This window comes from Podarcis melisellensis (genome assembly GCF_964234715.1).
Source record: "Podarcis melisellensis genome assembly, chromosome: 3".
Classification (NCBI taxonomy): Eukaryota; Metazoa; Chordata; class Lepidosauria; order Squamata; family Lacertidae; genus Podarcis; species Podarcis melisellensis.
Window position 1 is genome coordinate 80,098,327 of NC_138530.1, and position 26,871 is coordinate 80,125,197.

The window sequence follows — 26,871 nt, forward strand, 5'->3', positions numbered from 1 at the left end:
TATTTGTGTGCACTTCCTCGAATATAGGTTTCTTAAACTGTTTTTTTTTGGGGGGGGTTAGAAGCCTGTGCTTCAAATTTTGAAGGATGCATATCGCTGGATTACATATCGCTTTGGGAAGTGGAAATTAGTGAGATCTGCATAAAAATGTGAAACAAATAGGTTTCTCACGCATCCCTACCTGAGCAGAGGAGAGAGAGAATGAGAGAGAGAGAGAGAGAGAGAGAGAGAGAGAGAGAGAGAGAGAATATGATCCAATGCAAAGGAGGACAGAATTATGATGTATAAGCAAATATGTTTTGATAAGTGAAGCTTTTTCACCTCTGAATGGCAGGCTACGCCTGAAAAAAACCAACCTTGCACCTGGTCATCAGTGACAGAAAAATGACAAACCGTATTTTTCGCTCCATAAGATGCACTTTTTTCTTTCTAAAAAGTAAGTGGAAATGTCTGCATCTTATGAAGCGAATGCTGCGCGGAGGAGGGACGGACGGGAGCCATGCCTCCCGTCCATCCCTCCTCTGAGGCTCGCTTTAAAGCGGGAAAGGAGTCGCTTACACGGGTGTAAAGCAAGCACAGCGGGAGCTGTGTAACCCCTCCGCCCCCGTGCTCGGCCGCCCCATTGGGATGGATGTGCACACCCGCATCACCCCCTTGGGACAACACTCACGTGGGCAACGTCCCACATCCCCACTGGCGACGTGCCACCACGCAAGACCCTCCCTCCGCCACTGGTCTTGCTGGGACAGTAGTGCCTTCCTTTGCAGAAGTGTGAAATTTGAAGGGTGGCTGTGGTTTGGTCCTTGTATTGTGTACGGTGTGAATTAGATAGGTTTGACTTTAAATGGGAATTGAATCAGATTTCTCCCTCATTCCTCCTTCATATGAAAGCTCCCAGAGCTCTCTGCAATGAACAAAAAGGAAGAAAGTCCCACTTCTTTTGGCTTTATTAAAACAATTGTGTAAGGCCAAACCATACAGTCCTTACATCTAAGACACTCAATGTGGGAAGCTCATATATTTCCATTGCCTGCCCCCCTTACTAGGGAATAAAGTCTCTCTTCATTTGTTAATGACAGTGATGATGGTTATTCATGCCACTGTTGACTGCTGTTCACTTTACATGGTTGAAATATTATTCTGATATACTGGTAGTTTATTAAATAGTTTAGTACAATATTTGATTCAGAATATTTTTTTCTTGTTTTCCTCCTCTAAAAACCAGGTGTGTCTTATGGTCAGGTGCGTCTTATGGAGCGAAAAACACGGTATATTATTTTCAGGGTGGGGTAGGGTGGGAAAATTGGGGGTGACATCCATGTTGACATTTGAAGTCAAAAGTGGGTCCTGGATCAGGAAAGGTTTGAAATCTATGAGTCTCCGTGTTTATGAGTAAAGGGCAGAGGTGACAGAATATGGACATTACTATTGCATGAAGTGCCAGAGTCCTAGCAGATGTCACAATGAGTAGAACTTTCATTTTTTTAATTTTTAAAAACTATTTATTTTTACAAAAAAACAACAACAGTGCAACATATGGTGTATTATATATTTGGATTTGACAGAGGTGGTTACAAATAATTTGCTTATGAAACGTTGTTCATCCTCATTCCAAAAAAATTGTGCCACGTGTGCCAGTTCACTTGGTTTCTTTCGTCATTAAATAAAGCCACACCATACAAAATCATCTCCCTAGTCCAGCCACCTCAGTATTCAAATTTGTTTAGACTGTTGTCAGCTAGTGAATTATTCCAAACATAGTTAAACCATTCTTGTACCATACACCCACTCTCATGTTTCCAGTGCTTTGCCTTTACCTCTCTTGAAGTTTACAGTATAAAAGGTTAACATCTCTTTAAATGGTATTGTTTGGGGTAATGTTGGCCAGGGAGTTGCAGTTGAAGTCAATTCATGAGTTCTCCAATATGAGCTAAGATTTTATACCCAGGCTCCCAAGTCCAACTCTGGGATTCATCCAAACTGTGAAGGGATAGATCCACATGGCATAGGAGGAACATGAGCAGTGGTATTGCATTCTTGCTATTAAAAAATATCTGCCACAGGCTCACGATTACAATGCAAGTTCTCTGTTGGGAAGCATTCAGGCATATGACTTAGATAACTTAGGTGTACCAGAAAGTGCTCACCAATAAATTGTTAGCCCACAGGACACATTTTTGCTTTTCTTCATGAATATGGATTCTCATAATAACAAAGAAAGAAACAGTGAATTTCAAGTACCTACAGTTGTGTAAACATTTTTTTTAAAAATAAAATAACCACATTTAACTATTTGGCACAGGATTCACAAATGAGTTCTGTGAAAATAGGAATAGAAACAAAAAAACTGCCAGCTATTGAATATTCATTTTCTCCTTTGTGGATGTTAGTTGCATTTTGTTCCATTAAAATCAACCTATTGTGGGTCTTGTCGGGTGTGTGTGAGAGAGTTTTATTCTTTTGTTATAATGGGCACAACTAACTTGGACCCATTTGTTCTGTACTCTGTGTTACCAGCTACTCCCACTCCATTTCCCTTCTCCTGTCACAATCTTCCTAGCTATTTGCCAAACACTTTGTCTCTTCACTTTTTTGCACTTTTTTGCACACACACACACACGTACACCCCACTGCTACTCATTTAGTATATTGCATTGCAAACATTATGCAAAATCTAGTCTTAAAATCTCAGGCTTTTTCCCTGACCTTGTTTGATATGGTGGAGATAATACTGGAAGATTCAAGTCCACATCCTTAGGTGTGTGTTTGAGTTGTACAAAGTTCCTCTTAACCTTGCCACTGTTGAAGAAGTCTTTTGACTTTTCTTTGGATTGCCTCAAGCTTCTTACCATAAGTGTTTGTTGTGGGGTCATGGGGAAAATTGGCGGTCTTGACCCGTTGACAAAAAATGGAGATGAGCCATTGGGTTGTTGCTGTGATAGTCCCATCAATGAAATCTTTTTAGTGATGGGGTCCCTCAGGGCAACTTGTCTCAGCCTTGGTAAAGGTGAGAGGTGTGGTGATTCCATAATCAAGAGAGCTGAGCTTTCTTTTTCCTGGTATTGCCATGGTAGAGACGGAAGATTCTCATCCATTGCTTTCAGAAGATCCTTGACTCTTGTGTCTGGGCAAACCATAGGACTTTGGTCTACCAGTCTGTTTTCAATTGCTGACCTTGGTGTTAGTCTACTTGCACATGACATTAAGGACCTCTGAGCCTGGTGGTTCATAGAATATGCTGGGTTATTTCCTAAAGCAGAAGGTGGCTTCTCAGATAAATATGATTTTCTCTCTTCTGAAAAACCTTTAATATCTTCTATATTTTCCTGCGGGTCCAGTTGTGTGTGATTTAATGGCTCACATGAAAAATATTTATTTGGAGATTTAGGAGGTTCAAAATGAACCAATTCTCTGTCTGCAAACTTGGAAACTAAATGGAATATAGAGTATATGAAATCAGTTTATGTAGAATTATAGTTGCAGTAAAGAGTAGAGATATCACTATGTGTTATACTTCAAATTTGTGATTGACATTTGGTATGATGATAAGATTTTTGGATGTTGATCTTTCAAAATGATAATAAAAGGTAAAAAAAATGGTAAAAATAAGAAGGGGTACACTAAGTGTTGGGGGAATACTGTTTAGTTCTATATTGCCCCCCCATGTCATTCAACATCTACATGAAACCATTGAGTAATGCTAGTAAATACAAACTTGCACTTTATATTTTGCAGAGAATAATACACTCTGACTTGTTTTGCAATGAAATACTCCCTCTTACAAGCATTAAGGGTGCAATGTATGTCCCTTTAAGATATTTAAAAGTGGGAGCTAAAACCTTTCATAGTCGCCACTTCCAATATTTAAAAAGACACGTGCTGAATTGTATACATAATTCCTACTCGAGAGTTGAAAAGAAAAACGTGTATATTCTGCTAAGAATAACAGTTTTAAACTAATAGTAAAAAGAACAGTCAAAAAGAATCCATATTATATAAAATCAGAATAAAGAATCAAATAGGGCCAAAGAGAAGTATCCGGAGTATGAATCAGATGTACGGCTCTTTTTGACTGCCATTGAGACTTGTATGAAACTATTGTTGTGTACTGGTATTTTATGTACCTTTATACTATATCACTGCATATTTGAAACAACATTATTTCTGTACTTAAACATTGTGTTGAAATTTACTATTATTTTAAAACTGTCGTACTTATACGTTGTGTTTAAATTTACTATTAGTTTAAAACTGTTATTCTTAGCAGAATATACACGTTTTTCTTTTCAACTCTCGAGTAGGAATTATTCCTTGTATTGAAACTTTTGGCCAGAGCTCTTGGTATATCCTTTTTAGTGTACTTTCAACAAGAACTCCAATTTCTTTAACGAATTGTATACATATGCACCTTCCAGACTTCATGAGAGGCCCAGTTATATCATCTGCTCATCAAGTTCAGATATAAATTTTATGTCATGACTGGCCATGAGTCACAACATAGCTGGGTTAATTGTAGATGAGAAATGACAATGAGTTGGATTGAGGGTTCCTGTGAGAGTATCTCCACTCACGGGACACTTCTACTGCAGGAAGAAGGAAGCTAATGTTTGCTGATTTCTCCTTCTCTTGGTATTCCAAAGGTGTTCTGGAAAGTTAGGGGACACTCTGGAACAGTTTGAAAGGTGGGCAAGGGGGCAAAAGGCTAAAAGAGGAACTCTAAAAAACTCCTCTCCTTCCTCTTGCTCATACTGGCCTATCCTTTCCCTTTAAAACAGTAAGCTAAGGTGCTCTGATGTAAGTTAAGGTTAAAAACAATTAATTTTCCAAAAAAGAAAAAGAAAGAAAGAAAGAAATTCTTAGAATGACATAGATAAAACATATATGCTTTACATATCTACTTTTCAAATATAATATCTATAAAGCACAAAACCAGATTGATAGAAACCCATACTATATTTTGTTTGCTTTTTGGACAAAAGAAACCACTTTGCTCTTGCAAGTACCTGTATTGGTTCTCTTGTGCCTCTAAATAAGGTACTGGAAAAAGGGAGGGGAATTGTTTCATCTTTGTTTTCCTTATTTCATTCCGACACAACGAATCAGTTTTGCTATTAGTGCACACTGATATGCTTTAGCTAGCCACTTGCTCATGGAGGGCATTACCTGCAATTCCCAGGGTTTTTTTTGCATGGAGTGCCACTACAACAGCAGCAGTAACAGTGCTGCCTACCATGTAACTTAGGGGTAAGAAACCTTTTTTTATTTTGAGGGCCTCGTTTCTTTCTGAGGGCCACATGCCAGTACAGTGTGGGACCAGAGGGGAATGTGTGTAGAGCACCAAATGCAAACCTTTTTATTTGAGGCCAGTTTCTAAACACACACTCCCCTCTCTATCTTCCATTCAAACAAGCAAGACATTACCAGAGTTGAAGGAAACATTCTAGCCAGGCAAAAACATTCAGGGTGTGCAGCAGGGTCATTGAAAGGTATGGCCTGGGGAGAATTCTGAGTGCCACATCGAAGCCTGGCAGCCCCTGGACCTGAAATTCCCCACTCCTGATGTAACTTATCTCCCTTGGTTACCTTAATTTCAATTAAAGTCCCACTCACCCCAGCCTTTGTACAGTTAACCGCATTCCAGATTATGAAGATAAGCAGCACATATTACCTTCTGGTAAAATTCCTTGGTTTTCCAGAGTGATGGCAATTTCATCTTCCTGGATAGCATATGGCATTTCTGAGTTCAGGACAGAAGGAAACACTTTATTCTCACAGCTTTTCAAGTTTTCTGTTGTAACCTGTTCTGTCTTTTGAGAAGCTGGCATATCATCTGCATCTTGGCTTAGGGTCCCAGGAAGTTTAACATCAAACTTTTCTGAGGTACTTTCCTTCTGTAGACATATCAGACACCGGTAATACTACCATACATGGAAAAGCTGAAGTGATAAGAAACTGCAACGTGGTAAGTTCAGGTATCTAGGTGGGATGCAGACTTTGTTACTAGACTAGGGTAGGTTAAGAAGAGGGGTCCAATGTGAAAAGCTAGTCGTGATCAAGTTAAGTCCCTTTGGTTTCAGAGGGAACTAGGTTCAACAAACTTAGTCTGCAGCTAAACTGGCTAACTCTAAATCCGTGGAGACTGGTATTGTGACTGCAAAGACTATGGAATAGGATGTTTACATTTTTTGCAATAAATAATCTATGTACAGTAAAACCAACAGTATAAAAACAAGGGCTGTTATGAGAAATCCCTTTTCTCCACCTGCACTTGGTATCTGCTGGTAGAGCCATAACCCAAATACAGGAAACCGTCTTATACTGAGCCAAACCACTAGTCCACTGAGCAGAGTATTGTCTACTGTGACTGGCAACAGCTCTCCAGGCTCTTTGGCACATGTTTTTCACACCACTTACAGCTGCAGGTACCATGGAATGAAGCTGGGATCTTCTGCATGCAAAACATCCTCTACTACTTAAGTACATGCCTTGTGTCAGGAGCCAGAGTCAAGGGCAGGTCAGTAACAAAACACCTGGTGTCAGTGAAGTTAACTCATTATTCAAAGAAACCAAAGCAGTGTGGGCTAGTTATTGCAGCAACACTTCCCAGTAGGTCTAGCCCCGACGAGGCTCCTCCCCACTCAGGTCCTACCTTAGCAATCTAAGGCAACTTCATCTTGTCTCTCTTTGCTCCGCCGTATTCATTCCTCTCTGTGTTCTGGGAGACCGGGTGGGAGGGGAACTGATCACAGCAAGAATAGGAGACTCCCTGGATTCTTCAGCAGCCTGTCTCCTGGCCCCCACTCCTCTCCTGCCTCTGAGTCTGTCCAACTCTCTGCGACAGTTTCCTCCTGCTCACGAATCCTGCTACCTCTTCAGCTTCCGACACCTCCTCCTCCCACTCTGTTCCCTCTTCTCCCTCTGATCACTCATCATCGTCCCACCACCACGCCCCTGGCTCTGAGCCTTCTTCCCTCGAGGGTTCCCCAGCTGGGGCCTCCCACCTCTCTTCTGCATCTAGCCAGCCCATGACACCTTGTTGGACACACCTTTTCATGTAGACATTCGGGTGAGGACTGACGGTTGGATTTGGCCCCAAGGGCTGAAATTTTGCAATTGGTTGAATGGTTTTTTTAAATTGATGTTTTGATTTTATTTGCTATTTTATGTACTTTTGTGTACTACCTGCCAGATCCTTGTGGATGAAGGGCAGTGTAGAGAAACAGCCTATAACTAAATAAATAAACAAATCTTCTGAGTAAAAAAAAGCCAAAGATAGCACCGTTGATGTATAATGCTGACATGTCTTAATAGATAGTTGGACACTGAATCCAATATAGTACAGTATTAAACCTTGACAGCCACTGTTTTTACAGGAAAGGTTTTCCTTGTTAATCTATCCTATAGAAATCTTTATTCGAAGCAAGTAAAATTTATAGGCTGACTGGCTCTCCCAATGCTTGAATGAATTTTGAGCCTTAGTAGAGTACATTAAAAGACTGAGTCTCTTGGAATCTGAAACACTTTGGGAATCTGAAACTCCTGTGGGTTCATCTGTCCCTATCAAATATTTTCAAAACTTTAAGAATGCGGTTATATCCGTTATCTTCAAGGACTTTCTGTCCATGAGCAATTTGGGTAAGTTTTTTTTTAAAAAGACCAACAACAACTGTACTGCTCAAACCACACTGCATCAGTGGGGAATAAGAGATGACATAAGTATTTTAGCCAAAGCAATCAAAGCGTCTCTCAGGATTTTGCACACTCCTGGTTAAGAAAACAAATTTTCATCTTAGATTTTGCAAACTGTCACGTTATATACAGTACATCAGAAAACTTGCCATGGCTCGTTTTTATAGCCAGGCCTCTTAAGAGCTAATTGGTTAAGCACCTGGGCAGGAAGCTTTTTGGCAGGAACACTATTTCTGCAAGGCTTAACTATAAAGTTTTGGATGGCAAATTGTAATCATTAGGCTCTCTTTTCTACAACAAAACACATAAAATGCAAACAGGTTGCTTGGAGAAATCACAGTGTGTAAAAGGACAGGCCATGTTTTATGCTTATCCAATAATTTATGGCTCAAGCCTGATCGTGGAAAAACGGTTTCGGTTGCCTGTAGTCATTTAAAAGCCAAATTTCCAGTAGGTTTTCCCACCAAACAAAATTACTATCATGCCTAAAACTAAATCTTTTGTGACCAGCTGTTTGCAGTCAGGATTTTAGAAAGTGAGAAGTTAAACTTTAATAAATCGAACCTTTAGGGTCTTTCCAGAAAAGAGTTTTATTGGACAACCAAAGCACAGTTATGACTTAGTTGATGAGGGGGTGGGGAATCAAATCTCTTTCCTCGTGTCTACTGTGGGAAATCACATTCTCTCAGTACTCAAACAGCATTTATTTTTTTTTGGCAATGAGAAAATGTCACACACACCACTCAGTTAGCCTATCTATTAGAACCTGTAGTGTTCTGTGTAGTGTATTTACATCACTTTCATAGGCAACTACTAGCTAGTTCTTGTGACATCACTGGTGTTGAGCAACACTTAACCCCCAACATGTCTGCACAGGCATTTATAGTGTGTGTGCTGTTTTTTTTAATTGTTTTTAGGACAATTATTTTACTAGTTTTTAAAAACTTATGCAGAAGCTGACTGCTATATTATGTCAGTACAGTATTATTCCTCAGCAATGCCCATATTATTATTATTATTATTATTATTATTATTATTATTATTATTTCAATTTATATACCATCCTTCACCAAAAGATCTCAGGGAGCTGTACAACATGAGAAACGCATTGCAAAACATCAATGATAAAACATAATAAAAGCATAGTAAAAAGCATACTGAGAGACAGCCTAATAGTAAAATGGCATCTAAAGACAATGTAATGATGGCACCAGGCGAGCCTCTCTAAGGAGAGCATTCCACAATCGGGGAGCCACCACAGAAAAGGCCCATTCTCTTGTTGCCACCCTTTGAACCTCTCTGAGAGAGGGGACACAGAGAAGGGCCTCAGATGACAAGCACAAGGTCTGGGTCCGTTCGTATGGGGAGAGGTGGTCCTTAAGGTATTGAGGTCCTGAGCCATGTAAGGCTTTATAGGTCAACACCAGCACTTTGAATTGGGCCTGAAAACTAATCGGCAGCCATTGTAGTTGTGCCAGTATTGGTATTATATGCTCAAACTGTAGACCAAATGGCCCCTCTCTTTCTCCCAAACCCACCATTCCCCAGGGTCTCAACTCAGCAGCTTGTGCATACTGTACAGCCTTATGGAGAAGCAATCAGGAAGGAATGGATTCTGCTGGGGTTTTTTATGTGCAAATGGTTAACGGCTTGATGCAATAGTACATAAAATGCAGCAAAATAAACTTTTCCATTCTCCCCCTTCACTGCCCCAAACAGTTCAATAATGTTGAGAACAGCCACTCCAAGACATGTTGCTCTCTGAGTCAAAGGAGACGATGGGATGAACCGATTCAGCTTATATAAGTCCACTGGACTGACAGTTGACTTACTTTGACACAGGCAGTAGGACACCATGGTCCTTAATAACTGTGGGCATTAGGCTGCATGGAACATAAATCTCTGTCCTTCAGCAGCTCACCACTGCTCCCTGCCCCTCAGCATTTGCTGTCTGAGATGGTTGCCCCATTCTACCTAATGGCAGAGCCAGCTCTAATGCTGAAGATCAGTGAATGCTGCTGCCCTCTGCTGAACTGTATTATGCCTAAAGTGATGTGAAGTTGTACAAAAGTTCTGCCTGTGGTTTTTATCATTGATGACCATTTCATACATTCAGTCTTAGCCATCAGATTTTGCATTCGCTGAGTGAGGAACAATAGATGTGCGAACTTGCTGCTATCCTGAGAATTTATTGTAAGAGTTGTCCATATATCTTGGATAAACAAAAGTCAAGGGGAAAATAAAGTTAGCTGGATGGCTTTCTTGATGAGCCTAAAAGCCGACGTGAGAGAGAAAGTATTTATGGCAATGTAAAAGAAGTACAACTTGGAATGACAGATGAAATCCACAAGGGAACTGTTTAGAGTTAATATCAGAAGAATTTATGAAGAGAAGACCTTTTGACTTTTTGGTTAGTGCACAAATGGAGTTGAAAGTACTCATGAAGTCCTCACTAAGCACTAGTTAAAGGACCACAGGGAACAGATCTGCTGGGGTAGCGATACAGAGAACATGAGGATAGTAGAAGATTTCCAAGGTTCTGTTTTTTTCTATCTGATTCAAATGCAGGTCAAGGGATTCTTAAGTTGCTCCATATTGTCCCCATCGGAGCATTAAGATGCGCCTTGTTTAAATTCATATTGCATTTTATTTTACAACCCAAACAGGAGGCTAGTGAAAGTATCTGGCTTTCTCCGTTATCCATGTCAGAAAATAAATCCCAATGATTTTTTTTAAAAAAATACTCTCCTTTTTATATAGGATGCATAGCTGCTTGCAAAGCATTTATGAAATCCAATCTAGAGGGAAAATATGACTTCAGCATAGGAATTTACTGGAAAGTTTTCTAGCTTATTTGAAGCTTTCACTTATTTATTCAATATCACTTTGTTGTAAATTATTTGTTGCAAGTGTTCAAATATCAATGGGTTCATTGTGTCTGCACCTCACTCTAGGCATGGCAGAATGTCAAGAGGATGAAGCAAACGTGATATCTGGCTTGTTGTCAACATTTAAAGACAACAGAATACTGGCATTTGCAATATCTCTTGCAAAAATTAAGGTGGTCTTACTGATATCTGCCATGTTTCCAACAAATCTGTCTTGCATTCATCTTGCACCAAGGTGTTTTCATGGTTGTCACGTTTACACATTCACATGAATGAAAATTAGGTATTATTATATTGGTGAACACTTTCACAGCCTTTCACCTTTTTTGTCAAATCATCTTCTGCAATTGTGCTAAACTCTGCAATGGGGTTTATATCAACCAATGTGATGGCACTGTTATATCGTGAAATCCTACAGTATCAGTTGCAGAATGAACTTTTCATGCAAAATGTTAATCTAGCCTTAAGACTACAAAACCCATGACGCCGTACATCCTGGTGTGAAATAAACATGTGCTTGCTGCAACCACCTCCACCCTATAATGTGTCCATGAGCAAAATCGCATGCAGAGAAATCATAGAATTGTAGCATTGGAAGGGACCATGAGGGTTGTCTAACCCTGCCCCCTGCAATTCCCCCGTCTGTCACTACGTGATCCCCTGCTTGTGTTGGAATACAGGAGAACAGGCAAATATCAAGTGAGTCTTTGAAACAGCTTTATTACAAAATGCCTGAAAGTTCCTATGAGCAAGAATCAAAACCCTAACAAGGCCCATCTAATTTTTGAACCACTCTCCACCTGAGCATATGTAACCATTAGGCAGTAAAAATAATGAAAAGTGTCTAAAATCTTTGGAGAGACTGCACACAAACCATAACTTAAAGCATATTTCATGCACCTTTAAACCACAAGACTTTCCCCAAAGAATCATGGGAACTAACAGAGCTACAATTCTGAGTACCCTTAGCAACTTACAGTTCCCAGACGTCTTTAGGGAAAGTTGCTCACATTACTCCTTTTGTGACAAGAGCTGTTTCTGGAACTACTCTTGTGAGCTGACTTTATGAAGACAAGAAACTACCGTATGTTTTGACCATTGGTCCTTCCAGCTCAGTATTGTCTACCAATTGGCAGTGGCTTTCCAGGGCTTCAGACCAAGAAAAATTGAACCACCCTTGCCCCCAACTGAACTTTAGAGGCACCTGAACTTTCCGGGAAGGTTGCAAAATAATTAAGTATGCCAAAGCAATACACTGAAAATTTGCACAGAGCCATAACTTCATGAGTCAAACTTATCAAAACAAGCTTTCGCCCTGGATTGGACATTCTAATGTGTATTCTAAGAAATGTTGGTTTTGGTCAAATATTTCCAAACCATTTACACTTTTAAAGTTAGATTTTGGCTTCCTGTCTACATAGAGCAAGATGTTTATGACTGAACTGCTAGCCTCTTAAGAGTGATGGTTACCAGTGAGGGAAAACATAAAGATGCCTAAAGTAATTTGGCTCTAATTAAGTACCAAGATGTCCCCCTGCCTGTTTATTTGTTTAATAAGCCCTGAATCTCTGCATTAAAAACTCAGGGCTAAAACGAAACATGTACTATATGGCCTTGCAACCTCTCAAAGAAAACAATGAGAAATCCTTAAAATGTTTGAGGTTTCCAGTGTCATGTGCTTCACACCTTCCTTGACACTGAGATATTATTCTTTTATTCATTATTTCACTTCAACAAGCAGAGTTCAAAAGAGCTTAAAATGTCCAAAACCAGCACCAAAACATACAACTAACACCAACATAACCCAACAAAAATGATAACGTAACAGCAAGGTAAATTGCCAAGGCAAGGCAGAAGCTTGCATAACATACACAAAAACAACTTTTGTGTCAAGCAAGAAAGCTTTTCTAGTTACTAACAAACACAAGTTAATCTGCTCCTTCTTTACTTTCCAAGTGGGAAAGCTACTTGCTTTAAACAAAAATGATACCAATAAACATGCATAGGCTGTGTGTACACCATACATTTAAAAAACATTGTTTTCTACGTAGAATCCTGGGAACTTTAACTCTGTGATGGGGTAAGCTACAATCCCCAGAATTCTTTAGCAGAAATGATGTGCTTTAAATGTGTGGTGTGTTTGCAGTCTTGGTGCTCAGCACTTCCCAAGTACCAAAGGACAGGGCTTGCAAAGCCCCTTGTGCAGTATTTCCCAAGTGTCTGACAACAGCTGTTTTTCGTGTGCTCAGAAAAAGCTGCACAAGAGGATTTGCAAGTCTTATGCTTGCTGACTGGGCACTAAGTTTTTGATCACCTGATATCATTATAATGTCAGATGACTTACTGGTGGATGGTCCAACCTACCTGTCAAAGTTGGCCCTTGAGGATGGGGAATTTTTATTTTTTATTTTTACTTAAAATCATTTATAAACCATGCAATATTTTCAAAATCTCTACTGATCTGGGCCACTGGTCCAAAAAGGTTTCCCACTCCTGCTCTAAGTTAAAGTAGTACTCAGTCTAAGAACCATGATTGTTCCCTAGGACAACTCAGATTTCCACCCCACACCTCTGTCATCTGACAGACAACTCCCTTAGAAACTGCAGAGAGACCAACAAATATCCACCCTCTGCTCCTGCCAAATGTTGCCCACTCCATCAATGTAGGACCAAGCTGGGCAGGTGCAGTATCCTCAATATTTCATCGCCCTCCATTAGAGATGTTGGGCTTGCAGCACCCTTAGCTCTCACCATTGCCCAAACACCAACCCTTCAACACCAGGAAAAGGAATGATAAAATGCAGTCATATTTACTCTCTGGGATCGAGGACCACCAAATGTGCATTGCAAGCATAGCTCCCCAATGGTTTTGCCACCCCCACCCCCTTCTTGGGATGCAGAAATCTAAAAAAGGGAAGGAAGATCTAGTAAATCCAGGGAAGGAAGATCTAGAAATTAATAAACTGACTTACAGCTAGCTAGAAATACATTGACTAAAAGATCCACTGAGAACTGGCTTTCCTGGAGTTCAAGAAACGATGCAGGCCCAATGTTTTCAGAACTGCAGGCAAGGGACAGGCAACATGCATTCACTAATCCAGTCACTGATTCACACCTCACCTTCATTGTCCCGTGTTCTTTCTGATATCTAATTAATTTCTTCAATAGCAAGTAGTATGTTGCCATTATATAAGATGGCTTGTTGTTTATCAAGACATTGACAACGTCCGAAAGATTGAGCTCCAGTGTTTCCGTCATGTAACTCAAAACAACAGGATTCAGCTCATTGGGGCGAAGTCTGAAAAACAAGATGCTTTGGTAACAGGGATGGAGGGAACCCTTGGGCTCAGTCTGCAACTGAGCTCACTCAACAAAGTTACTCCCCTCCACAACAAAAGAACCCTTGTTTTCTTCCTGATCCCAATTTCAAAATTTATCTGAACACCTCCTCCAAATCTCCCTTGAGTTCCCCAACCTGCCTATAAGCTCCTAAACCCTGCCTCACCCACCATTTCTCCAATCTTATTGCTGCAGTAGAGCAACAGTGGTAATGAGTTGGATCTCAGTAGAGGTCTACGGGTAAGAAGAGGAGGAGGAGAAATAGTTTGGATTTGATATCCCACTTTATCACTACCCAAAGGAGTCTCAAAGCGGCTAACATTCTCCTTCCCCTTCCTCCCCCACAACAAACACTCTGTGAGGTGAGTGAGGCTGAGAGACTTCAGAGAAGTGTGACTGGCCCAAGCAGCTGCATGTGGAGGAGCAGAGACGCGAACCCGGTTCACCAGATTACGAGTCTACCGCTCTTAACCACTACACCACACTAGATAAACGTACATATTATGTCACTTGTATAATTACTACCACTCAGCTATATCTTCAGCCAGTAACACTACATCAATGTAATTTTTTTGGGAGAACAACTCTGTGACTCAGTGGCACAGCATCTGCTTTGAATGCAAAGTCCCTAGAGCAATCCCTGGCATCGCCAGGAAGGGCTGGGAGTGTCTCTCTCTGAAATGCAGGTAACCCACTGTCAGTCACGTATAGAGTCCCCACCAGCAATCTGAAGTGGAACAACACAAACAATGGCTGTTGGCCTAAGTCAGTGAAGGGGTGGGGCATTTCTCCTATAGGACAATGTTGTCTAAGAACACTATTCAAAATAAAGTAGGACGGAACCAATTTATTCAAATTCTGTCAGTCTTTAAAAGTTTTAAGAGGAACCAGAAGGTGCCTTCAACAGGCTTGGATTGGACTTTATATGTGCCCCATTAAAATGACCCAGTTCCAGTTTTGTTTTGTTTTAAAGGAAGGACTAGAATTAATTGCATTGGCCTTAAGCCTAGGAAATGCTATTCAGAAGGCGAAAATGAACAAAGAAGACAAAATTTGAGAAGAATTACCTATTTTTATATGTACATGAATTCAGTGGTTTCCTGATATTACCGTCATTCAGCCATTTGTCTTTCATTGCCTCTTTAATAGCAGGTCTCTTAGCTGGATCAGGTTCAAGTAAAGAGTGCATGAAATGAACAGCTCCTGGGCAGAAATTCCAACAAAACAATGTTAGCTATAGCAATAGCCTGCATTACAGTTTGTCTTTCTCTGGCCTTAGACTTCGTACTTGCTAAGTTCACATCAGCAGAGACATGCCCTCAGAGGATTTAATTTTGTTAACTATTTGATAAACAGGTGTTTAATGTCCCATGTTCAATTCCCAGCAACTCCATGTATGACTGGGAAAGAGACTCCCTACCTAAAAACCTGGAAAGTCAGTGCTAGAAAGGATTGGTTCAAGGGTTCCCAAAGTGTGGTCTGGGACCACCAGTGGCCCATGAGCATCATTCAGACCCATGAATTCATGCATTACACAACAAGCTTTATACTTCCATTTGTACTTTATATATACTGAAGTTCCTTTTAGAAGCCATTGTAGGTGGCCTAATTTTTAATGCTTAAAATAGTAAGCTTTGAAGTTCTAGACACTGACACTACCATATAACCAGGAATAATCAAGGGGTGCTTTTGCAACCCACCTAATTTACCTAAGCTGTTGTAGGGACTCCAAAGCTTAAATCAAGAGCTCTGCAGCCTGTTTAACCAAATGAGAATCCCAGGACAACCTTTGTTGAAATATCAGACCTTCTTTCAGGCACATAAGGAAATAGAAGGGAGAACAATAAAATTCCACAGTTGACAGGCATTATGGAGCCTCTAGATTGACTATGTTTGGCACACACATTATGAACATGACTTTCATCTGGTCAAAAGAGCAGTGAATTCTGCCAGTGCCTTCAGGCCTGGATTTTAGATCTTCCTTAAATCTACCTTCAGCAAATTACTTCGAGAACCCTGGGGTAGGGAAGCACATTCCACTCCCAGCCTAAATTTGGGTAGAGCTGTCCAAGTTTGGCTTTGTCTGGACCTGACAACTATAATGTTGCAGGGTGGCAGACAACACTTCCTATAACAGTGGTACTCTATATGACCTGGGCTGCTTGGTAATTCAATAGGTATAGGAGAAGCAGAAGCATAAAGCTGCCTTGGCAGGTCACTGCCCTGTTTTCAAGTCATGATGGGGGACCTCACTACATGTTGGGTTAGCCAGATTGAGATGCATGCAGAATTGCTGTGAACATAGTAGTAGTAAGAGCCAACTGCTGCTTCACAGGTAAGATTCACCTTCTGTTGTGTGGGCACGATGGTCCCTCCCCTTACCTGGCCAAACCTCTGTCAATGCCTCCCCAAGCAGGATTGGGCAATTGACAGAGGTAGTCGGAGACCTCCAGGTATCCAGCCTGGGGAGGATGAAGCCAGCCTGAACTACCAGGAATTGCACTGGGATCCGGGGGCTGTGCACAACCACACAAAAGGTGCCCCCATTTGATGTGGGAGCTGTCATTATTTGTACCCCACCCATCTGACTAGGTTGCGCCATCCACTCTGGGCAGCTTCCAGCATTTACAGAAACATAATAAAGCAAGAAACATTTTTTTAAAAAAAATAATTTTGGTTTTGTAACAAAAACCAACCCAAATCTTTTTTGAATGGAAGTTGTGCATAAATGGCTTTCCTGTTCTCATCAAGTAACATAGTGACCAGCGCAACTTGTCTCTCATTGCAGAAGGTGTTTCTGAATTGTCCCATTCACCTAGTCACAATGATTTCATAATCACTGTCATTAATACATTGCAAAAAGGAGGAGAAACTGCACCAGCATTTTCTTCCACAATCACAAACAAGTGCTTCATAGATGTTGTTACTCCTTAACAAGATTGATGGCAGATGAAATCACAACTTATTTGTGTCACATTTTCTATGAACATTAAACATTATGAGGACAATCCAGCCAAAGTTAAGCTCAGAGAGTTCAACGGGAGTGTTAAGCATGTACCTACATCTTTTCCAAGGAAGAAAAGCAGGGTCGGTCCTACCATTAGTCAGAGTTTAGTGGGTGGCTCAGGCAGATTATTTTGGGTGTCCTGAAAAGGCAACAAATGTCTGCAATTTATTATACTATGGTTGTAATTTGACCACCAGGGAAAGGTATTTGTGCTTATGAGTTTTTCTGCTCAGGTACCAAAATAACTTAGTGGGCCTTGGGTAGTATGTCCCTTAATCTGTGGCTAGGGGGTGGGAGGGTGGGGCATTCACAGCTCTTCCTCTGGCAACAAAACGTCTTGGGCTGACCCTGAAGTCAAAGGAACTCAAAAGTGCTTACTTTGGCTGGATCAAACTCCATGTGTATAATACAAAGCCAGGTATGGTTTACCAGTGGAAATGTCAGATAGAATGGGATTCATTTCACCGTTCACCATCTTGAGGTGCAACTGCTTGATATTAAATGGTTCCACAGTGAAGGGCAACGTGCCGGTTAGCATGGCAAACATGCTAACTCCTCTGCCAGGGAGAAAGATAGTAACAGTCACATCAGTGGAGCCAGAAGAGGTTTATAAAATGCATGTGTGATGCTTGGGAATACAGTGATAGATTGATGTGTGTTAGCATTATATACTTTGGCAACCAAGTTGCTACTATCAACCAAACTTGATGGTTTCTGCTCACATCCATACACAATAGAATAAGCAAGCGATCTACAAGAATCTACTCTAGGCCCTTTCTACACAATTGTTGTTCTTTTTTTGCAAAATAGGTGCACCTCCACCCTATTGCATACTACATGACTATTTAGAAGCAAGCTGTGCATTTAGTGACTCTTAGAATGGAATATGCCAGTTGTCAATTGTCGAATATGTTTCCTCCCCTTTCCCAGCAGTCTTACCTCATCCCAAGCTGTACAGGAGCCTCTGGCCATCCAGAGAGCCCCTCAAGGGGGTGCAGTCGGAAAAAAATTCCCTAATTTCCTCACATTAACTTAACTTAGGTTCCAAGCCTAAAGGAAACTGCAGCATCAGATTTAAGATGTTTTGGAGGACTGTAATGTGATTAGCTTTCATCCACCATCAACTGCATTTACAGAACACCTGTTTTATTCCAGTTTTCATGCCCTCAGTTTCAGAGGGATGGAAGAGCTGTAGCATGTGACAGTCAATAAATCCCCCCTGCTTCATGTCTTGTCTGTTTCCAGTCACAAGTCAACCTCACAACTTATTGTTGCTCCCTATTAACATCTTGTATACTAACGCCTCTCTCACCCTCAAATTTTCCATGCTTTAGGAATTCCACATTCTGGTAGGGTGTTGAAAAGAGGCCTTGGTAGTCCTAAAGGCACTCACTTTCATATATCACCAACACCAAGTAATTTAACATATACAATGATTGCAGTGTAAAAATCTAATGCTATGTGAGTCTAGAGATCAAAGTACTCTTGTTTTTACTCTCATTGTAAAAATCAAGAAACCAACTTGCCGTTCTTGAGGTGCATTTAACTTCATTTAGTATACTGATGTCTAAAGCTCCAACTAAGTTTTTCTGTCCCTCTCACACACACATTTAAAATTAAAATTATCATCTTCGAAGCCCCCATTCTCCTGAACATTGCTGTGATATAATTGATAAATGTAATTCTTGGAGACTGGATGTGACTAGATATTATCAGCAACATAAAAAAAAAATCTGAAGAAGTGTGCATGCACACGAAAGCTTATACCCAGAACAAACATAGTTGGTCTCTAAGGTGCTACTGGACAATTTTTTAATTTTTTAATTCATTTTGACTGTGTCAGACCAACACAGCTACCTAACTGAAAGTAAAAAAGAAATAGTTTGACTTATAAATATCTGAGTTGGTTTGCTTATTTATTTATTTATTTAAGATATCTATACCCCACCCTTCATTATAAAATTCCAGGGCACTGTACAGAATACTTTTTCTTACAGGTCCAGATAAAGTACATCTTTGAGTATATAATGTGCCCGTAAATTTCTTGAATACTTTCTTTGTGGGGGAAGAAGGGGCTGCCAGGGGAATTGTTCAAAATCACAAGCCCATCATTTGCTGGCAGCAACACCACATGACTAGAACTCTACTAAAGTGCTGTAGGAGCAATAAAATATTCACAATCTACTTACATGGACCAGACATCGACTTTGGGTCCATATTTTTTATGAGCCAGGAGTTCTGGGGCTGCATAGGCTGGACTCCCACATTGAGTGTTTAGCAGTTCTTGAGAAAGGCCCTCAAACTTCATGATGTTGCTCAGTCCAAAATCTGAAGAAACAAACACATAGAAAATTATACATTTTCACACACAAACATACAGCTTGGGGATATCATTAGAGTTTAGATTGACCAGTTAACCAAAGCAAGCAACATTCTAATCTAAATGAGATTGGTGCAGCCTGTTTTCATATTATATCACTCCCCACTTTCTTCTGGATATCACTAGAGATGAACCTTGGAACAAAGTCCAGGGCGCAGCAGCCCAGTGTCCACTATATGAGGGTGGCAGGTGATGAGGACAGTGGCAAGTGTGCACCTTTCCAAGTGATGATTCTTCAAAAGTCAACATGGGCAGCATCTTACCATTCAAAACATGTGAAGAGAAAAAGAGGGGAATGATTGTTTATAGAAACATTAAAGAATTGGGCTAAGCAATGTAGGCTGCCCAGCAACAACACTTGGTCACCAGTTTCATTTTTGTAGGGTGTCTTCTGTGAAACATGAAGTCTAACCCAACTCCTTTGGAATTTCTATAGAATGAGGTGGACTTTTGCTTAAAGACTTTTGTTAATATAAAATGTGTTATTTTGGGTATGAGCCTAGTCTGCTCAATTAATTGAAACAAGCAGAAAGCGAGTGTGGCAGAATCCTCCCTGGGTACCAGGGGGAAATGAGTAATGTATAAACAGGGGGTGGGGAAGGGAAGGCCGCACCAGGGCCTTTGGCTTCTCATCATGGTGTGCAGTGATGAGGCCATTACCTTGCGCCAGGGCCTGATCTAAGCCCAGCCTGGAGTCCAGAAAACTTTCAGATGTTCAGAAGCATATTGAGCAAATTAATCTGTTTATTATGGAATCTTTCTGGAGTGTATTGTTGTGGTGGTGGGAGAGATGTCCTTCCACTCCTAGGTCCTTCTGTCCCCAGGGCACACATTTATCTCACGTTGAGTATCCTCTGCAGCAGGAGTGGTGATTTTTTTTTCATCCACAAGCCTGCATACCCTTGTGGGAAGCTTTCCAGGGGCCACACGACAGTGGTGGCATTGGGTGGGGCCAGAGGCAAAAGTGCAAGTGTTTAGAGGCCCCCCAAAAGAGTGGGTGAAACAAGACCTGTGACTCAAATCTTTGCATAGTAAGCTATATTCCAGCCATGCAAAAATCAGAGGTTTCTATGACAGCCACCCATATCTCTCCAGCCAGGCAAGGAAGAAGCACAGTTCAAAAACACATTCCAGCCAGGCAAATGCAGGTGTGAAAGATGTGGTCTGGGGAGAGAAGGGGGTGGCCAGGGGAGTGGGCATGGCTGGGCCTGTGGGGCCACTCCCAGCCCCCAGCTTTAGGTTCCCCACTCTGGCCATCAGAGGTAAGATCTCACAACCCACAGACACCATAGCTGTTTATTTGGCCACTAGTTGTTATGTATAAGTGCAAGGCAACAAAAAACAATCTCTGCAGAAGAGAGTTGTATGTCTGCCATGCAGTACACCTACCAACGATTCTGATGTTGTTGTTTTCATCCAGAAGAAAATTTTCAATCTTCAGATCTCTAAAGAAAGCAGGAGAGAAAGTAAATGTGTTGTCTTGAAATACAGGATTGGATCCAGAGTTTCTGTGAGTAAAATTCCATTCATTAGGCACTTCCTACTGGAGGAATGGTGGGGAGGTGATTTTAGTCAGTTCAGCATGCAATTCCCTTGGACACTCCAGACGTATGGCAACCCATGTTGGAGGTGTCGTTTTTGGCGGAAAAGCTCAACAATTTTGGGATTTTCACTTTTTGAAATATGGCAACCCTAGGTTGGCACTGGGGGATGTGGACAGGAGGACAATTGGTGGATATCCAGAGCAAATCTGGATCTAGCGCATAATATTTTGCTCTGCAAATAATGTTAAACTAACGTTTCTGAGTGTAATAACTTAATTGCACTAGAGCTCCCCATAGACTCGTTGCCTTATAACAATATTTTCCAGCACAGTATGCAGTTAATGCTGGACCTTGGCATTGAAGTCCAGAAACCGCCTCTCCCCCCCCCACCCACCAAGAAAAAATTACCAGAGTGACATATTATGGGGCAGTGGGATCACTACCTGGGCTGGCACAGGTATGCCAGGCCCTAACAGGGACTGATGATGGCTTTCTCTATGAGGCCAGAATTAGACTACAAAGCTCATGTTCCAGGGGGAAGAGAAAGTGGGAGTTTCAGGAAGATGGGGGGGGGAGAGAGAAACCCCCTCAAACTACAAATTGCTAGTGACTTGAACAAACTAATCCCTTCTATCTCTCAACTCCAGTTTAGCACCTGAGGCAAAAAGTTTCTGCTAGTGGTAGCAGAAGTAGCAGCAGCAGCAGCAATAATAATGCAAATAGCAACAACAACCAGAAATTTGCTTCCTTTTCACGGCAGCCAAAATCGGTTGTCTGAGGTAACTACCTCACACTGCCTAACAGAGGCGCTGACCCTGTGCTCCACATATAATGGCCCACTTGTCAAAATGATGGACATTTTTGCTCATTCTCCTAATAAATGCCAGTTTGCACTCAAAACCATACTTGTTTACTTTAACACTGTGTGTGTACACTGAGCTAGCCTGAGACATTTCATTACCTGAAGCAGGATATCCAAATGTTGTTGTTTCTCTCTCTCTCTTTCCAACAGTAAGAGTGTAATAACAAATTAAATGACAAGGTGCCATGCTTTCATCTGTCCCATGAGATATTCACTTCACCCTAATGGTTTCACTGCCTTAAGGCTGCATGGATGCTCTATGTGAGTAAATAATTTGATATTTCTGAAATACAGTGGTGCCTCGGTTTAAGAACAGCCCTGTTTACAAACTATTTGGTATACGAACTCTGCAAAACTGGAAGTAGTGTTCTGGTTAGCGAACTTTACCTCGGTCTATGAATGGAAGCCAAACAGTGGAAGGGCACCGGCGGCAGGAGACCTCATTAGGGAAAGCGCACCTCGGTTTAAGAACAGTTTCAGTTTAAGAACGGACTTCCGGAACAGATTAAGTTCATAAACCGAGGTACCACTGTATATACCGGGGTGCCCAAACCTTTTTCAAAGAGGGCCAGATTCGATGAAGTGAACATGTGTGAGTTGTTGGGCTTTTTTTAGGACTGAAGTTGCTGAGGGTTTTTTTTGACATTTTACCCCGAAACGGACTTTGGACATGCCTGGTATATACATATGGCATAACTGATCAAAGTTAAGCACTTAATAATCTCACTAATTTGAATGGAAGACTTCAGCAGATACTTTCATGAAACGAGTGGGGCTGAGTTTTATCATGGCCCCTGAAATATAAATCTGAGGGAAGGAAATCTGCTGTACCTGTGGACGATCCCATGATGATGCAAATGTTCTACTGCAGACATTATCTGCCTGGTATATTTCTTGACTTCCCTTTCTTCCAGTTTCTTTTTCTCACAGATTCTGTCCATGAGATCTCCCCCTAGGCACAGTTCCATCACCATGTAATAGGAGTTTTCCGTCTCCAATGTTTCATAGAGCTGAACAATATTGGGATGTTTAATCATCTGATGTATCCTAGGTTCCCGCTTCATATTTTTTAAAACATAGGAGTCTTGCTTGGCTTTTTTCTTATCTATGACTTTTATGGCTACCTAAATAACAAAAATGCTGTCAATATTTGTTTTTATAATACAGACAACACACTTTTCTTTAGCAGCACAGTGTCAAAGACAAAAATGTATTTTATATATATATTATTTACCATTGATGGGATCAAGATGCAGTTTTTCTGCTAGTGGGTTGCATGCAATAAGTCATAATTTTCAATGTCGGTGGCTTTGTAAGTTTTTGATTTCAGTTAATATATGCTAAAATTAGATCATGATATAATGATGATCTAATAATTTGTTCCAGCAAAAGTGTTCCTTGTGCAGCACACAGTGGAATGTCTGCACGTACAGACATACGCCGCCTCCCAAATTCTACACTTCTGTTAGATAACTTGAATGTTGAATTTCTCAAGGAAGATAAGCAGTGTATCCATCAACACATTTACAAAAATGTAGGTGCACAGCTACTTCAGATACTCAGAATCAAATAGGAATCAAACAAGTTTCATTGGTATCACAAACAGGAAAACAGTGATTCATAAAAGTTAGGGGAAACATCTAATTATACACACAACATACCTAACACAGTAATATTAACATATTAGATCTGGTGCAATATTCCAGAGCATGATAGCAGGTAAATATATTACTATTATGGGCATTGCTGCTTCAGCTAAATAAAGCACCAGGTTGCACTTGCAGATGAAAAAACAAAGCCCTAAACTTCTTCAGCATACATCACCATGAGATTAGTGGCAAACATTCCTCACTCTCTTCTAGCCACTCTCCATTTACCTTCTCCCCAGTGGGGATGTGAAAGCCCTCCATCACTTTGGCAAAGGAGCCCTTGTTGATCATTTTGCCCACTAGGTAATTCCCAACTTGCTTGGTATGGGGAAAATTCTTCCTAGACTCTTGGGACATCTTGCTGAAACAAACAGGTATATCCCTATGGTTTGTCCCCCACTCTGGTAATATCCTTTCCTGGTTTGCATGATCCATTCCTCTGTCATCTGGAGCAGCTTTGATTGCCGCAGGCATGCCCGGGGGAGTGAGACTGGCTGATGACACCCCAGTTCTTGAACACTGCCGCTTTCCAGAGGCAACACAGAATGGTTAACAGATTCTGTGCCTGTAGGTCTCGAGGTACAATGGCCAAGTTGTTGGCCGCACCGTGTGTGATCATCCTCCCTTGGAGGCTAGTTTTTCATCACTGATCTCTTTCTGCCAGCATGCAGGCCTGCTCAAGCAGAACCAAGCTGGAGATTATTAACCTAACCTGATACACGATGTCAATTAATGCCCCAGAACTGACAGCTCCGATGTCACATAATCTCATGGAACAAACCCTTCCCATTTACAGAGGCCAACATTAGCACTAAGGGCTCTGTTCACCAGCCCTGAACACCAATCAGCTAAATTAGAGTGTCGCTCGCTTTACCTGTATTTCCAGAGATAAACAGCGCGTCCACTCCTCCTGTAAAGGCATCAGGGTATCTCAAGTGAACGCAGAGTTTACTTAAACAGAAGGTGGTGCTAGCATGTGTTTAGAACGGTTTGACCCCAGTGTAGTGTTGGTCCTCTGCCCTCATCCACCTCAAGAATCCTCTGGGGAACTGCACTCTCACCTCATGCTGGGTGAGAGATTCATGCCCTTCTCCCGGACGCCCATGAACTCACTAACTGATTCATACCTCTTAGTAGTCGCTGGGAACTAACTATGCATGATGTTAACTGCATGGCTTGCAATCACATTTCCGCCCCTTTATTCCCGTGGGTTGAACGTCCCATTTTCGTGTGCTTTGTTCACAATGAACATCACATTGCTCACCCCCCACAAAGGGGGGTGGGGGTGGAATGACAAAGAGATCGCAAGCAAGACAATTAAACCCTCAGGCCCTATCTGTGCTCTACATTTATTTATTTATTTATTTATTTATTTATTTATTTATTTATAGAATAAAGTAATAGAATTGTAGAGTTGGAAGGGACCACAAGGGTCATCTAGGCCAACCCCTGCAATACAGGAATCATTTGCCCAATGCGGGACTTGAACCCACAACCCTGTGATTAAGAGTCTCATGCGCTACCAACTGAGCTATCCCAGGAGATATTTAAATCAGGGTCATTCTACTTTAAACAAACATGGCTTCCTGGGAACTGGATGGAGGATAGAGGGGTCTGTGCAAGTGTAGGAACGTAGCCTTCTGTGCAAAGGTCAAATTCGAATCCGGTGCTTCATCCCCTTTTGCCTATGGCTCCACACACCATTGGCATGTGCTCCCCTCCAGAAGGTTGAAGTGAAGAGAATGTGGCCTTCAGACTCAAAGCTTTCCAATGTATGCTGCAGATCAGTCCATTCTTCAAGCAAAACAATCACTCACAAATGAAAGGACCATGAGGGAGTGGTGGCTTCTTCTCTTCTACACATTCTTCCACCCCTTCTAGCACCACCTAATCCATTTGCTCCTTTTCTGAAAACCAAAGTAAAAAAGATGATAGATACAAATAGTACCAGTTAATAAAGAAGAAAAACCAAACACAGCATGAAATAGAACCCCCCATATTTTTCAACACATTTCAAAAGAAATCTAGGGAGTGGGGTGGAAGCTTCCTTAAATACAGAACAAACTTTAAAACATGATACACAGCTAAACTAACTATTGCTATGTTTGGGGAAGAGCCCAATCTGACACCTGGGGGGGGGGCGAACCTGACATTGCACACACTGCCAAATATTTTTAAAGCCTTTTTTTGTTTGGAAGACGAGAGACTTCAAAAGGAACAAATAAAAATGAACAAATATGCCAAAAGCAACAAAACTCAGCATTGGGGAGTATATTACAGAATAAATACAGACCAGTCAATGAGGAAATGCTACAGAAGAATCATGCAGCTCAAGACCAAATGCAACAATGATCACATTATTCTTAGAGAGGGGCCTGACCAGATTTAAACAGGTACAACAGACACTCCTTCTTCCCAAAGAGTCTTGGAGGCTGGAGACCTGCAAAGGGAGCTAAGGAACCATAACAGGGAATCTGCAGAGCCCTCATGAAATGTTGACTTTAGTCTAGACTTTGCTCCCAGTGGCTGACTCTCCCACCTGCACCTCCTTTTGCTCTTCAAAAACCTGCTCCACAGGGCAAGGGGGTATCCTCTAGGATATTGAGGTGGGCATCAGAGGTGGAGGGGGAGGGATCACAAAAATTGCCACCTCCCTCCACCCTTCTGCTAGAGGAATCGCTTCACTGGAACCCATGCTTTCCATAGATGGAAGAAAGGAGCTCTTTCATTGGTGGAAAGCTAAGTTTGGATCCAACTGTGGATGGGTGAACCAGTCTGTTTTGGTTTCTCTCAGCTTTTCATTTTTGAAATCTATAGCTCAGGTGTGTCCACACATCTCCCTGTATCCAAACGTGGTTTAAAAAGCACAACTTTAGGTAATATGGTGCAACTTTGCATCCAGTCAGTAGCATTCTATATTGCTCATAGCAAGTGTGCATTAAAGGATGTATTGAGTTCTCAATGCCATATACGAAGGAAATCTATTTTGAGGTTGAGCTGGTGTTTGTTTTTCATCTCCCATCCCTGTACTAGCTTGCAGTTCTATGGAAAATCCTGGTTTCCCAGCTCTTGAAGTTTCCCTTCCTCTCTGGATCAATAAATTCAGCAACACATCAGTCCTAGATAGCAAATGTGCATCTGCAAAAGATGGCAAATTCCTGTGGGTTTCTGCCCTGGCACAAAGAAGTGTTTGATCTGTATGCGATGTCATGGCTGACAAGTGATACATTATCCTCATCTGAGATTGTTAGTTCAATAGCAGATGGCCCAGTTCTTAATTTTAACATCAGACCGAACTGTTTTTGATTCACTGAGAAGCTGGCTTTCCAATGTATTATAAAGTGCCATTATCTTTTCATTTTTCTTCTTCCAGCTACTTGTTTTGGGATAGCTGTTGTGCTTTTTCCAGCTGAAACAGCGTTGTTCAATCCATTTCAGATATGAGAATTTGCAACAACAACATCAACAACAATAATAAATAATAATAAATGTTTGATTCCTTTCGCACTCCAT

The 26,871-nt window shown here is 41.2% G+C and overlaps 1 protein-coding gene across 1 annotated transcript; it reads right to left on the reverse strand.

Moving 5' to 3' along the window:
- Positions 1-1,540: 1,540 nt before the first annotated feature.
- LOC309366787 (hormonally up-regulated neu tumor-associated kinase-like) lies at positions 1,541-23,924 on the reverse strand. Its single transcript, XM_081905618.1, has 9 exons — positions 23,587-23,924; positions 22,541-22,833; positions 20,693-20,748; positions 19,113-19,251; positions 17,353-17,480; positions 14,984-15,119; positions 13,698-13,875; positions 5,669-5,891; positions 1,541-3,430 (listed from the first exon to the last, which is right to left on the reverse strand). Exons 1-9 carry the CDS (start codon positions 23,830-23,832, stop codon positions 2,664-2,666), a joined length of 2,166 nt encoding a protein of 721 aa, XP_081761744.1. The 5' UTR covers positions 23,833-23,924; the 3' UTR covers positions 1,541-2,663.
- Positions 23,925-26,871: the final 2,947 nt, after the last annotated feature.